Consider the following 15,780-nt stretch of genomic DNA (forward strand, 5'->3'; position numbering starts at 1 on the left):
TGTATACTACTTTGAGAACTCTGATTTTCATTTGGTTTATTTTTCTAGGACTTAAGCTAGCTGGTGCTTTCTACAAAAGCTCTTTGAGGATTGAAATGTGTGATGAATGGAATAGAACTTGAGATGATAAAATGAATGAGTATTTCTAAAGAGGGGTCATGAAGAGAAATATTTTTGATTTGTAAATGCAAGATTACTCACCATGTTTTGTGTGTGTTTGGTGCTTTTGTGTTTTGGTTGGTGTTGATGACCTTTTTCCCTTATGTGCAGGTGTAATGGATAGGTAACAGAGAAACCCTCTTCACTGTCTCATCAGGGAGGCAGAATGACTGAGTGCTTCCTGCCCCCCACCAGCAGCCCCAGTGAACACCGCAGGGTGGAGCATGGCAGTGGTCTTACCCGAACCCCCAGCTCTGAGGAGATCAGCCCTACTAAGTTCCCTGGATTGTACCGCACCGGTGAGCCCTCGCCTCCCCATGACAGCCTCCATGAACCTCCTGACATAGTGTCTGATGATGAGAAAGACCATGGGAAGAAAAAAGGAAAATTTAAGAAAAAAGAAAAAAGGAGTAAGTGCCATTTTTCTCTATGCTTTTGATATGTTTTAGATAAACTCTTACTCTGATCCCTTACCTGCTGTCTTCTGGAATATGTCCGAAGACTCTTGTTTGACATTCTCTGTTCTTTACTTTTCTGGGTCTCAATTTTTGTATACTAGAGTTGTATTTTAGGGTCCTATTCTTGTGAATAAAAATACCAAGTTTCCAGAAATGGTAAAGTTTTTTGGTAGAAGTTTCTTATATTGGTTATTTTAAATAATGTATAAGAAGTAGATTCTGGAATTTTACTTATATAGAATATTACTTTCTTGGCTAGGTTGTGTAAGCCATTTAGGGTACTACACTTTATTGGAACTGAAAAAAGTTGTTATTTGTTTGTCTTAAGCAAATACCATAATGTATTCTATTTATAGTTCCTATTCAGTAGGAAAGGTGAGTTGTTTAAGCATAGCTCTTTAGTATGTTAAAAGCAGATCAGTTGAGTTGTTTCAAGTATTGCTTTATTTTGAATTTTATGGTATTTTTAAGTTAATTTGTTTTTTTTGAAGCATAACACTGAGGTAGAATGGACACATTGTGTATAACTTGAATGAGAAATCGCAAAATGGATATATGTCCTTGTAATTAGAAGCATCTGGAAATAGAGTGTTATCAGCACCCTTGAAATTCCCTTCCATTATCCCTTCAAAGCGAATCCCCCACCCTTCCCAGAGGTAAAGCTTCTTTCAATATAGCTTGAAACTGCCTAATTTTGAATTTATAAAAATTAAGCGTATTTCCTTTTACATCTAGTTTCTTCCGCCCAAAGTTATATTTGTTAGATTCATCCATGGTGTTTAACGTGACAGTAATTAGTTCATTTTTATTGCCGGATTTTGTTTCATTGCATTAATATACTAGAATGTACTCTGCTGTTATTGGTCATTTGGGTTGTTTGCCTTCTTTGGCTCATGAATAGGGCTTCTAGTACTTAAGGTAGCTGGTGCTTTCTACAAAAGCTCTTTGAGGATTGAAATGTGTGATGAATGGAATATAACTTGAGATGATAAAATGAATGAGTATATCTACTCTTTCTGTGAGTGTCACAGGTGTTTATACATGTGTATAAACATGTATATGTATAAACATTGTGTATGCCTGCGATTGGAGTTCCTCTCTTATAGGCCATGCTCATTTTAGCAGTAGTAGATCTTGCAAAACAATTTTCCAAAGTGGTTGTACCAGTTTACACTCACACCAGCATTGTCTGAGAACTGCATTGGCTTTATATCATGGTATCATGACCTCCATGTTCCCGCCCTTCTGGTTGTAGTATTTTAAATAGAGGGTGATTTGTGAAATAGTCTTTTTTATCTTTGTTATAAAATAGCTTTTAAGGCAGCGGGCTAAAGAAAAGAATAGGAGAATTATAGGGGCGCCTGGGTGGCTCAGTGGGTTAAAGCCTCTGCCTTCGACTCGGGTCATGGTCCCAGTGTCCTGGGATCGAGCCCTGCATCAGGCTCTCTGCTCTGCAGGGAGCCTGCTTGCTCCTCTCTCTCTGCCTGCCTCTCTGCCTACTTGTGATCTCTGTCTGTCAAATAAATAAAATCTTTAAAAAAAAAAAAAGAATAGGAGAATTATATTTGGAGGCAACAAAACCAAGCTAGGATAGTTCTAATATGATACAAAGCAAGTGTCAGTGTGGAAACCAGGGCTCCAGATGCTGGGAAATGGGTGGATGCGTCGGCCACCACCCAGAGGCGAGGGAATCTCCTGGCTCTGTCCTCCATGCACCTGAGGCTTCAGTCCCTGCTCCAGTCTCCAGAAGGAACTTAACAGATAGTGACAGGAGGGCGGGGTGTGATAGGGGAAGTACGGGAGCCTCCAAACACCAGTGCCATTTGTGTCATGGTGTCAGACTGCTTCAAATTACAGGGACCAAATGTGTGGAAAAAAATCTAAAGTAAGTAAGAACACCTTGTCAGATGATGAGAAAAAGCTCTATTATAGAAGGACCCTTTCCAGAGGTCCTTAGCCCTCCCTGTAGATCCCTTTGTTGTGTATTCGTAATACTTGGTTTGCCAAAACTCCACCTAAAACCAGTCGTAAAGGTAACTGGTCCTCTGCATTTCCCTCTCTTGTGGTCAGGAGATGTCACTGCCTCATCTCCTTTGACCCGAGAAGAAACCTGTTTCATTACTGGCAGTACCCAGGAGGCATTGACCAGGAGTGAAAAGTGAGGTAGCCAGTGCCCGGTAGCACTTTTTTTGGGTTCTGTTTTTAGGAAGTTTATGGCCGAGTTGACATTAAACAGATAGATGACTTTTATTTCCTGTACTTCTTTGGCAGCTGAAGGTTATGCTGCTTTTCAGGAAGATAGCTCTGGAGATGAAGCTGAAAGTCCTTCCAAAATGAAAAGGTCCAAGGGAATCCATGTTTTTAAGAAGCCCAGCTTTTCTAAAAAGAAAGAGAAGGATTTTAAAATAAAAGAGAAACCCAAAGAGGAAAAACATAAAGAAGAAAAGCACAAAGAAGAGAAACATAAAGAGAAGAAGTCGAAAGACTTGACAGCAGCTGATGTTGTTAAACAGTGGAAGGAAAAGAAGAAAAAGAAGAAGCCAATTCAGGAGCCAGAGGTGCCTCAGATGGATGTCCCCAATCTCAAGCCCATTTTCGGAGTTCCCCTGACCGATGCAGCTGAGCGGACCATGATGTACGACGGCATCCGGCTGCCGGCGGTGTTCCGCGAGTGCGTGGATTACGTGGAGAAGTATGGCATGAAGTGCGAAGGCATTTACAGAGTGTCAGGTACTGGAGACACGCGCTCCTCTTGGGTGGTCTGAAAATTCACTTCCGTTTTTCACAGGAAGGAAAATGACTGGCTTGTGAGGAAAATTATGGCATGGGTCCTAAGTCTTGTCCATTTCCTCCATCCTTCCAGTTGAGCAGAAATCCCCACCTGGCGTGCGTGCGTGCGTGCATGCGTGCGTGTCCGTCCACAGTTTGCTTTTCTTTGATATTCCCTTCCCTTAGGAGGCTTTCCACACTAGTTTTCACAGTGGGGAGCAGCCCCCTGAGTCTAAGTGAAGTATCTGAGTAGCATCCCTTCCCTCTGGTGCACTCAGACTGTGCTTTATTCTTCCCGCCTCCTTCCTCTCTGAGCAGGGCTCAGCGTTGTGAGGGAGATGAGCAGGACAAGGAAGGGTATCTGGGTGAACAATGCGTCTTGGCCGCGAGACACTTTTTTAAGATTTTTTTTTTTAAAGATTTTATTTATTTATTTGACAAATAGAGATCACAAGTAGGCAGAGCAGCAGGCAGAGAGAGGAAGGGAAGCAGGCTCCCTGCTGAGCAGAGAGCCCGATACGGGGCTCGATCCCGGACCCTGAGATCATGACCTGAGCCGAAGGCAGAGTCTTTAACCCACTGAGCCACCCAGACGCCCCCCACGAGACACTTTTATTGACATAATCCTCTTCCCTGAGTTCGGCTAAGGGACATACAAATGTTACTTGCTAAATGTTTAGGCCCAAATGTGAATGCTTTTGTCAGCTGCATGCAGCTGTTCCATAGATGAGTAAAATTGATTTTCCATCTATGGATGGAAAATCCATCTATGTATGTTCCCTATCTGTGAAAATTAAAATTTCATGTTTGGCAAGAATAGAATACATTCAGGTGTCTAAAATCAAGCACAATGTATACTATTGTACTATTTAAAGGAAAAAGATGGTTTCTTACAAAGTAGTAGGACTTTTGAACTATATAGGGTGGAAGTCTGTCCTGCCTGTGGCAACATCTGTGCTCCAGATCATCGCCTTCCTGTGATTAAGTTTCTTAATACTAGAGATCTGTTTTATAAAAACTTGTTGGTCACACGTTTTCATTATGAATCAAATCATACACATTTAGAATATATAGAGAGACTCCTTGAGTTTTTCCATTTATTTGGCTCATAAACATTTTTTAGAGGGCAGGTTTGATTTTTTTCTTTTTTGGGGAAGGGACAGGCACCTTTGGTATTTGGGGAATCCTTTACCTAGTCATTGTTTAAGAGTATTCTAGCTAACATGTTAACCATTTTCTAGAAAATAAAATCCACAAGTTAGGCATTGAATTTGAATTTATAACTCTTTAGTAACACAGAGATACACACATTTAAATGAATTTGAAAATTTGGCTTTTTTTTTTTTTTTTAAGGATTTTATTTATTTATTTGACAGAGAGAGAGAGAGCACAGGTAGGAGAGCAGTAAGCAGAGGGAGAGGGAGAAGCAGGTTCTCCACTGAGCAGGGAGCCTGATGTGGTACTCGATCTCAGGACTTTGGGATCATGACCTGAACTGAAGACAGCTGCTTAATGGGCTGAGCCCCCCAGGAGCCCCCCAGAATTTGACTTTTAAAGCTAAGTAAGATGAAAAAACCCCTAACTAGTGATTAATTGATTTGTAAAGATTTAAACAGTACTGACTGAGATAGCTGCTTCTCTCACATGTTTGATAGGCAGGAAGGAATTTTGTTGGAGGTGAAAGTTTCTCTGAAGAGTTTCTACAGCTTTGTTCAAAGGATTCTTTTGTTTTTGACCTATTTTTGATGTTTGCATTCTTTTGGAGAGTCAGAGTTGCAGAACTCCTCTCTTTGTGTGTCAGAGCGTTCAAATGGAGCTGTTCCCCTGATCACTGACTCCTGGAGGCTGAGCTTCTGCTTTGATCAATTTTTTATTATTTTTTAAGCTCTGACAGTGTGCTGCATTCTGGATTAGAGTTTATGGCTGTGACTTTTCTTTCTTTGAATGCCCATAACAATACTGTTTTCTGCTGGAGATTTTTGGCTCTTACTTATTTGTATGTAAATTCCAGTTTTAGAACAAATATATGTCATTTTGGACATGCTCTTTCTTTACCTAGGATGTTCTATTTGAAGTGTCCAATTCTTTTTTTTTATTATTATTTTTTAAAGATTTTTATTTATTCATTTGAGAGTGAGAGAGAGCATGAGCGAGGAGAAGGTCAGAGAGCGAAGCAGACTCCCCATGGAGCTGGGAGCCTGATGTGGGGCTCGATCCCGGGACTCCAGGATCACGCCCTGAGCCGAAGGCAGTCATCCAACCAACTGAGCCACCCAGGCGTCCCTGAAGTGTCCAATTCTTAAAAAGAAAACATTTTGATAATTTCAGAGTAGCAGCAAACCAGACACATATTTTAATTGTTTACTTGAGCAGTTTTCTGGATAGGCAGATGGGGGAGAAAAATTAGATACATATAAATAGAGAGAGTAGGTCTTTGCTAAGAATTTTACTTGAAGTTGTCACTCAAGAAAAAGGGATTTATTGAGGCACGGAGGTGGCTTAGGCAGTTAAGCATCCACCTCTCGATTTCGGTTCAGGTTGTGATCTCCGGATTATGGGATTGACCCCCACGTCAGGCTGCACACTCGTCACCAAGTCTGCTTATCCCTCTCCCTCTGCTCCTCCCCTCCTCCAATAAATAAATAAATAAATAAGATCTTTTTTTAAAAAAATGAGAATTATTTTCTTTTTCAAAATGACCATTATATAAAAATAAGCTTTGTCTTCTTACTTTAATACTTTCAATTGATAAAATTTCTTACTTTCATATTTTCAATTGATAAAATTGAGTTATCAATTTTGTCAGTGCTGGATAAATTACAGACTTATTGTAATGGAAGGTTTTCACATAAGATAAGGAAGGCCAAAGCCTGGACGTAAGCACTATTGATTATAAAATGCTGTTCCGATTAGATGACGTTGGAGTATTTGCATCAGCCATTACAGTCTCTTGGCCTTAATCTGTGGCTTGTTTCAAATAGTTGGCCTAAAGTTTTGAGTAATAAACACAACAGAAAGCTACCTTGTACTTTTATGAATCCATATCACTTAAATGCAGATTGGCCTAAGGACTTAAAAACTTACAAAATGTTTGAAAAAGTCATTTTGTGTGTCAGCATTTCTTTCTGTCCTGTAAGAAAAGCAAAACAATTTGATTTTAGAAACCCAAGTTTCACTTTTTTTGGTTCCAGCTGTGTTTCAGATTAAGGAAATAGCATTTGAAACTTAAAAATAGAAATCAGGGACACCTGGGTGGTTCAGTTGGTTAAGCGGCTGCCTTCGGCTCAGGTCGTGATCCCAGCGTTCTGGGATGGAGTCCCACATCGGGCTCCTTGCTCGGCGGGGAGCCTGCTTCTCCCTCTGCCTCTGCCTGCCTCTCTGTCTGCCTGTGCTCACTCGCTCTCTCTCCCTCTATCCCTGACAAATAAATAAATAAATAAATAAAATCTTAAAAAAAAAAAAAAAGAAACTTAAAAATAGAAATCAGATGGGGTTTATTTAATGGATAAGATTTTTCAAAGAGTGTGTTTTGACAGCAAACCCACCTTTTGCATTATCATATTAGTTATAAAAAAGTAATTATTCACAACTTTTTGGACACATTTATAAATGCTGAGTTGTGTTTTATGTTGTCAGTCTTGTGACTTGTTAGAAAAGGCAGTTGGCCACTCATGTGGAGCAAGATTTATGCTTGGATTGTAGTTGAATGTTTGCCTGAATTTTTACCTACCTAGATTTAAACTTTAAAAAAAAAAAAAAAAAATTGCCCCCCGAGTCACTTGGCATGTTTTGAAACTTAAGATATTCTGTGATTGCTCTGATGTTTTTTTTCTAAGTATTGAGTTTCCATTATTTAGCTTTTGGTTGAATTCACCCACACAGTGTGGTCTTTCGTATTACTTTCTTCATAGAGGAATTGTGCACACTTTGAGCGGATAAATACTTCATAACTAGAGGTTTGTTATTGTCAGGTTGGCTTTCCCCAGATCTCCCCCGAGGAGTGGGTGCTGTGCTAAAAAAAAAGCTGTGTTTGATTATTTATATTTTCTTGATACTCTTTCTCTTTGGAATTTGAATGTTTTTAGGAATTAAATCAAAGGTGGATGAGCTGAAAGCAGCCTATGACAGAGAGGAGTCTCCCAATTTGGAAGAGTATGAACCTAACACTGTAGCCAGTTTGTTGAAGCAGTATTTGCGAGACCTTCCGGAGAATCTGCTTACCAAAGAGCTGATGCCTCGCTTTGAGGAGGCATGTGGGAGGAGCACAGAGAGCGAGAAGGTGCAGGAATTCCAGCGCTTGCTCAAAGAACTGCCAGAATGTAACTATCTTCTGATTTCTTGGCTGATCGTGCACATGGACCATGTTATCGCAAAGGAACTGGAAACAAAAATGAATATACAGAACATTTCTATAGTGCTCAGCCCAACGGTTCAGGTACATGGCCTTCTCTGCGCACGTGCCCTCTGACGCTGACCCTGGGGAGTGTCAGAGACATTTTCTGTTGCTGGGTCGCATACAGAAACAGTTAACCAGCAAATGTAGACGGTAGATTAGCCTGAATATTGGTCTTTTTCTTTCAGGATATGGACAGTGTCATATGACCAGCGTGTAGCTTTGTAATTTGAGTATTATACAGTCTTTGGTGTGGGTTTCTAAACCCATTTCTGATGACAGTGATCCGTCATGAGTAGAGGGGAAGCCCATGGTACCCACGATTATGGAGTTCATCTGTAGAATTTCAAAGATTTATTTTTTCGAATAGCACTATTGCCTCATTATATCATGTCCACATACCAGACTCAGGCACAAGGGGGCCTAACGTCATTTGTTTGGTCAGGGACTTAACCTGGTGATTTCATTCATAAAGATAGATCCTAGGGAAGGATGTTACAGAAATTTAATTTGAGGGGACATTTCAGGGAACTGGGTAGTGTGTTAATTGGTGTCTCTTTACAACATAAATATTTGGCATTTGTTTATTGCTCCTCACTTAGTGCTGGCGCAGAGCGTATATTTTCCTTTAATTAGAATTATTGATAGTTTATTGAAGCCAGACACAAAAGACAAAAAAATGGAGTGATGGTTGTATTTTTATTTTAAGCTCACTCTTTGGCCAATATACTAGGTTATTATCAGCCACTGTTATAATGTACAGTTGTAAGAGGGTATTTTCTTACACTTTCATTGTTCATTGATTGTGTTTAGGAGGTAAAATGTTTCTCAGATTTCAGTTTGATCATTCAGACTAGTCAGGCTTTCAGAATTTGGTAAATATTACATTGTTACTTGATATTACTATATTGGGGACAATTATTTCATAGAAGGTTCAAGTGTATTGTAAGTGTTAGGTAGAAAATAATTAATGTCCTGATCTCCCAGCATATGAGCATCATATTTAAACGCTAGCTGTGCATATCTGCCCACAAGGCATCGTTTCTGGAGTTAGGGTTCTTGCACTCAGCTCAGCTTGATACCCGCAAGTGCTCTTACTTCCTTCGTGTTCCTCAGTGGATCTACTTGTGTGAGTTAAAAGGTCTCAAAATAACTTGAGAATAAAGAACATAAGATTTTTAAAATCAGTTAATATTATATTGCTAAAAAAGAGCAAATTGATGGCCAGTGACTTCTGCATCCTTTCTCCTGTCCTTTTTTCCCCCCAGTTCCTTACGGTGCTGGAATACCCACTGAACTCTTGCTGCTTTTCCGTTCTTTTCTTTCAGTTGGCCATTGATTAGCAAAGCATATCTGGTCACTACTAAGGAAAACTGTCATCCCCATGTCTAGGATTAAAGGATGTACTATGCAACAGATGCAAATTAAATGAAATAAAATGATAATTTGAATAGGTTTTTTTTTTTTTTTGCAAATCTTTTTATTTATTTTTTCTTAGATTAGCAATCGTGTCCTATATGTGTTTTTCACACATGTGCAAGAGCTCTTTGGAAATGTGATACTAAAGCAAGTGACAAAACCTCTTCGATGGTCTAACATGGCCACTATGCCCACACTGCCAGAGACCCAGGAGAACATCAAGGAGGAGATCAGAAGACAGGTGTGTGTGCTCAGCCCCACGCTTCAGCCCCAAAGAGCCTACCTTTGCTCTGACCGTTTTGGATGATGACGATGATTGGTAGTGGTGATTAGTAGGAGCAGTTCTTGTTCACTGAGCATTTATGTATGCCTGGAACTATGTTAGACACATTGTTCATGGCACATGGAAGGCAGAAAATTTCTGTCTGCCACTTCGATGCCAGTGAAGTGAGAATATTGTAGAAAGAACACAGTTTTGAAATCAAAAGACCTGGCCTTAAGTTCTCCCTAGGTTCTCCCTAGGTTCTCTTAGCGGACTGATTTTTAGGCAGATTGTCAAACTCTGTAAGCCATGGTGATCCCATTTTAAAATGGGTCATTTTGTGTTTTGATGTGAAGCTTATTACCATAAATGAGATAATGCTGCCAGGTATGTTGTAAGGAGTCCAAAAATGTTAGCTTATCTGGACAAGGTTGCTGTTACCAGCCAGATTTTACAGATACAAAGAAATTTGGGGAAGCGAAATATCTGACCCTGTGCCACATGGTTACTGAACTATAGAACCGGGATTTGACCCAAATCCTGTGCTTTTCCACTGTGCTACTTTGGTAGAAGACATAGTTCATCTGGTTGTGTGTGTGTTTAGCAAAACTGATTAAGAAATTCAAGACTGAGAAATCTACTTATATTTGATGATTATTATGTCTTTTATTTGCATACACGTTATCAAATTCCTATTTGATTTTCTTTCCTTTATCTACTTTGAGCTCCCATTAGTAGTTGTTGATAGGAAGGGATATGAACGAACTGTTAGTCAACCGGTGTAAATTAATGATGAGAACCCAATGTCCAGGCAAAAAAGGATTTTTTCAGTCATATGCTTGAAAAAATAATTCATGCCATTATTTCGTTCCCTTAGTGATAAATGAAAGATAGTTGGTTATACATCTTGAGAAATTGCATGGGATGTGGTTTTAAGATGATAAGACATGGGACACTACTCATTGTGTGGCATGTTGTCTTCTAGGAGTTTCTTTTGAATTGTTTACATCGAGATCTGCAGGCTGGGGTAAAGGATTTATCTAAAGAAGAAAGATTATGGGAAGTACAAAGAATTTTGACAGCCCTCAAAAGGAAACTGAGAGAAGCTAAAAGACAGGTGAGTAAATTTGTCATTTTGGTATATCATGTTTATAATGGAATATAAACTGAATGTGCTGGAATTTTCTTTATATACTATTTTAAGTTAGTTCCTTTTAAAGATTTATTTATTTGACAGAGACAGACACAGCAAGAGAGGGAACACAAGCAGAGGGAGTGAGAGAGGGAGAAGCAGGCTTCCCACTGAACAGGGAGCCTGATTCAGGGCTTGATCCCAAGATTCCCGGATCATGACTTGAGCCAAAGGCAGACACTTAACAGCTGAGCCACCCAGGTGCCCCAGTTAGTTTCTTTTAAAAACACAATATATACACGTTTCCTGAAGTGAAGTTCCTGATGGGAAATTTGTTTGCTTAAATGTTCCAGTTAATGATTATATACAGTTTGATACCAGGGAAATGTTTAATTTAGAAAGTTGCTTTTTTTTTTTTTACCTTTTTAATTTATTTATTGATACTTCATGTGATATTATAATCAATACTTATATAATCTAATTGATACATATTTGGCCAGTAAGAACCTCTCGAGTGGCTCCAGTGTTCTGACATGCACTCATCAGTTTTTGAGGTTTCCTTTCTTTCTGGCACAGCAGAATGTTCGAGGTTTATCTTGTATTTTCTCTAGCCCAGCCCTGCAGTTGGCTGTTTGTCCAAGGAGCCATGGTTCCTTCTAGTATTTAGAAATGAAGATCTGGGTGCTCAGGTGTGTTCATGGCTACTGTCCTAGCACGGCTTTCAGGCGCTCAGTGAACACAGCTGGAGAAGAGCACGCGCGCGCACACACACACACACACACACACACACACAAAGAATATGAAAGTCGTGAAAGACGAAGGGTGAGGAGCTATTCCACAGACCACACAGAGTGGTCACAACAAAGTACAATAAGTGGACCTTGTGTTGGATCCTGGGTAGTTTGAAGAAGTGTTATGAAAGACACTTGGGATAACTGCTAAAACAGGCTGGACTAGAAAATTGGGTCAATCTTAAAATGTTCTGATTTTGATAATTATACCATATTAATATGAGTGTGTTTGTTTAAAAAATCTGCACTGAAATATTTAGGTGCATGTGCCCCTGAGTGGCTCAGTTGGTTGTGTCTGACTCTTGATTCTGGCTCAGTTTACCATCTCAGGGTTGTGAGATCAAGTCCCCTGTCAGGCTCTGCACTGGGCATGGAGCCTGCTTAAGATTCTCTCTCTCCCTCCCTCCCCCTCTCTCTGCGCACCCCTGTTCTTTGTTAAAAACACACAAAAAACCAAAAAAAAACCCCCCAAAGATGTTCAAGTGCATGCTTAAAGAGAAGATGTACAAACAATAATGGGGCAAAGCATCAACAACTTTTGAATCAGTTTAGTGTAATAGGGAATCATTCTTCTATTCTTGTAATTTAAGTAAACTCTGTGCCCAGCATGAGGCTTGAACTCACGACATTGAGATCCAGAGTGGCATGCTCTACCAGCCGAGATGGCCAGGTACCCCTTGGATGTTACCAAAGTAACAAAATATAAAAAGCACCTTGTGGACTAACTAGCTGACAACGTAGGCTATTTCTACAGGCACTGACTCAGTTCACTGAGATGACCCAGTGTTGGCCTTGTTTATGTTTGACCCATGATATTCAGTAGATAAATGTGCAAGTCATGGTTTTATCAATGAACAGGGACAAACATTTTCTTAAGAATAAAGCTAAAACAACCTGTATAACTGTCTTAAAGCTTTACTCCTAGTGTGGGGTTTAAATGCACAGTCCGGATGGAGAGCTAGCCAGGTGCCCCTGTAGTAACATCGTTAGTGGCATTAAAGAAGGGGCGCCTGGGTGGCGCAGTCGGTTAAGCATCCGACTCTTGGTTTCACCTCAGGTCCTGATTTCAGGGTTGTGAGATCTAGCTTCGCATCAGGCTCCAAGCTCAGCCACAGTCTGCTTAAACTCTCTCTCTCCTTTGATCCTCCTTCCCACTCTGTCTAAAATAAATAAATTTTTAATAGCATCAAAGAAAATGTATGTATAAATACCTACATTTTGCTATAGGCAAAGGTAGTTTTGGGGGGCTAGTAACTGAAAGTAGTTTTATATAGCTGGTAAATTTCATCCTAATAGGGAATCTCTCCAGAAAGTTGTTTTTTTGTTTTTTTTTCCTTTTTTTAATTAAACAGATGATTTTACTGAAAGGTGTTTTGTCATTTCCTGCTTCGTTGTACTTGTAAACAGAGAAGTTGGATAGTGAGACATTTCAGAGACTGCTGGGGAATTGGAGGCCTTTGAGTCAGCTCTTTGGAAACACAAAGAGGTACTGAAGATCAGGAGGAGTTTTATTCACCTAATAATAGGAAGACTAGCATGTGACTCCTGATAAGGTTGGGGTGCACGAGTCAGACTTTTGATCTTCTCGGGCTCGGTGTGTGGTGCTTGGCTCTGAGCCTGGAAGTTGCTCAGCCACACTGAGGCTCAGATCTCAGATCTCTAGACCGTCTTACAGTCCGTGTGCAAATTCAGTGCCAGGCCCCAGTGTTACTTCTAGGGAACATTAGCATTCATCAGACTGGGAGAGTGCACATTTATGTGGAGTTAGCTTCATCAGAAAGGAAGCATTCATGGGGTTTTTTACACATGTACTCCAGGACTGGCAGACTAGCAAAAGCCTTTGTGTATTTTTCTTCCTTATTTTCTCCTGCTTACCAGATTATCTATCTTTTGTTTCCTGGGCCTGTTGTCATTAATGTCCCCTTCATGCTTCAGCCTGGAATCAATGACTGACTGACTGACCTCATGGTTGTAATTGTGAACCATGTCCCTTTGCCCACCAGACTCCAAATGAAGGGTCTCAGACCTGTGACAGGGATAATGTGTGTTTGATTTTCATTACTCTTACTTCTGCTTCTCTCCTGGAAAAAGGAGTTGTGACAGCGCATAGAAAGGGATAGATTACCTTTGTCAGTTTTCTTCATGCTGTCTTTTTATACGTGCTAATTCATTCATAAATTTTCATGAGATTCTGTCAAGTTGATTTCAACTTCGAGGAATAAATTATTTCTATTTTTTACTCCCTCCCCATGCCCATCCAGGAATAAATTACTTCTAAAGATAAAATAAATTTATTTTTAAAATAATAAACTTATTTTTAAAAATTATTTTTAAAATAATAAATTTAAAGATAGAAGTAATATAATTCATTATGGTAAGAAGTAAAAACTACAAAGATCATATCAGTAAATGCAGAAAAGCATTTAGCAGAATTCAGCACTTATTCATGATAAAATCTTTCAGCAAATGTCATTCTCAGCCTGATGTAGGGTGTCTGAAAAAAATCTGTGGTTAATTTTGTACACAGTAGTGAGAGTCTGAATGCTTTCTCCTAAGATTGGGTATATAAGGCAAGGATTTCTGCTTTCACCATTCTGTTCAGCGTTTTACTGGAGGTTCATTCTAGCTAGTACAATAAAGAGAAAAAGGTATACAGATTGGGGAGCCTGGGTGGCTCAGTGGGTTAAGCCGCTGCCTTCAGCTCAGGTCATGATCTCAGGGTTCTGGGATCGAGTCCCGCATCGGGCTCTCTGCTTAGAAGGGAGCCTGCTTTTCTCTCTCTCTCTCTCTCTCTCTCTCTGCCTGCCTCTCTGTCTACTTGTGATTTCTCTCTGTCAAATAAATAAATAAAATCTTTAAAAAAAAAAAAAAAGGTATACAGATTGAAAGAGAGTCTTTATATGTAGACTACATGACTGTCTACATACAAAATCCTAAGGAATCTATAAAAAACCTAATAAGTGAATTTAGCAGGGTTCTGGGTTACAAGATTAGATGCACAGTAGTCTATTATATTTCTTGAGATTAGCAAATGAGCAGTTGGATATTGGACCTAAAAAGAAAAATAAAGACCTAAAATAAATAGAGTGATGCATCTCGATATTTTTAAAATGTTAGATATTCTCAAATTGATCTGTGGAGTCAGTCCCCGTCAAAATCTCAACAGGGTTTTTTTTGTGGAAATTAACAGGCTTTTCTGAAATTTATATGGAAATACAAATGTTCTAAATGACTGTGGAAAAAGAACAACGTTGGAGGATTCACATTACCTGATTTTAAGATTTACTGTTAAGCTACAGTAACCAAGACAGTGGATATTGGATAAAAGTAGACGTAGAATAGAAAGTCCAGAAATAGACCACACTCATATGGACAATTAATTTTCAGCAAAGAGGATAAAAGTTCTGTGGGGAGGAGCACCCTGGTGGCTCAGTCGTTAAGCGTCTGCCTTTGGCTCAGGTCATGATCCCAGGGTCTTGCGATTGAGCCCTGCATCAGGCTCCCTGCTTGGTGGGAGGCCTACTTCTCCCTCTCCTACTCTAACTGTTTCTGTTCCCTCTCTCCCTGTCTCTATCAAATTAATAAATAAAATCTTTTTTTTTTTTTTTTAAAGTTCTGTGGGGAAGGATTTTCTTTTCAATAAATGGTATTGGGACAATTGGATATCTATATACCAAAAAAGAGTAACTAAATAAAACCTTGACTCTTTCCACACTGCATATACAGAAATTAACTTAAAATGAGTCATACATTAAGACCTAAAAACAAACAAACAAACAAAAAAACAACAACAAAAAACAAAAAAGCAAACTTCCAGAAGAAAACATAGATTTTTTTTTTTCTTTTTTTTTAAACGTAGAAGATCTTAATGACTTTGGCTTAGGCAGTGATTTCTTAAATAGGACACAATACCCATGAATTGTAAAAGAAAAATTTGTTAGGGCACCTGGGTGGCTCAATTGGTTAAGTGTTTGCCTTCGGCTCAGGTCATGGTCCCAGGGTCCTGGGATGGAGCCCCGCATCTGGTTCTCTGCTCATCGGGTAGTCTGCTTCTCCCTCTCTCTTGTGCCACCTGCCTTTCCACCCCCCCGCCTCACACTCTTGCTCATATGTGCTTTCTGTCCCTCCTCTTTCAAAAATTTGTTAGATTACACTTTATCGGCATGCTAAAACATGCTCCTCAAAAGACACCATTAAGAAAAGGAATATACAAATCAGAGGCTGTGACAAAATATTCTGCAAAAACACATACCTGATAAAGACTAGAATATATTAAAAAACTCATAAGACAAACAATTCAGGGGGCGCCTGGGTGGCTCAGTGGGTTAAGCCTCTGCCTTCGGCTCAGTCATGATCCCAGGGTCCTGGGATTGAGCCCCACGTCGGGCTCTCTGCTC

At 39.6% G+C, this 15,780-nt stretch overlaps 1 protein-coding gene across 1 annotated transcript in view; it reads left to right on the forward strand.

Moving 5' to 3' along the window:
- The window catches only part of RALBP1 (ralA binding protein 1), a 58,800-nt gene that overhangs the window by 30,540 nt on the left and 12,480 nt on the right, over positions 1-15,780 (forward strand). The window contains exons 2-6 of the mRNA XM_044243405.1: positions 271-569; positions 2,889-3,347; positions 7,472-7,821; positions 9,278-9,439; positions 10,446-10,577. Coding sequence (XP_044099340.1) covers positions 326-569; positions 2,889-3,347; positions 7,472-7,821; positions 9,278-9,439; positions 10,446-10,577 — 1,347 coding nt within the window. The 5' untranslated portion in view covers positions 271-325. The remainder of the gene's footprint in view (positions 1-270; positions 570-2,888; positions 3,348-7,471; positions 7,822-9,277; positions 9,440-10,445; positions 10,578-15,780) is intronic.

Source organism: Neovison vison, chromosome 3 (assembly GCF_020171115.1).
Source record: "Neovison vison isolate M4711 chromosome 3, ASM_NN_V1, whole genome shotgun sequence".
Classification (NCBI taxonomy): Eukaryota; Metazoa; Chordata; class Mammalia; order Carnivora; family Mustelidae; genus Neogale; species Neogale vison.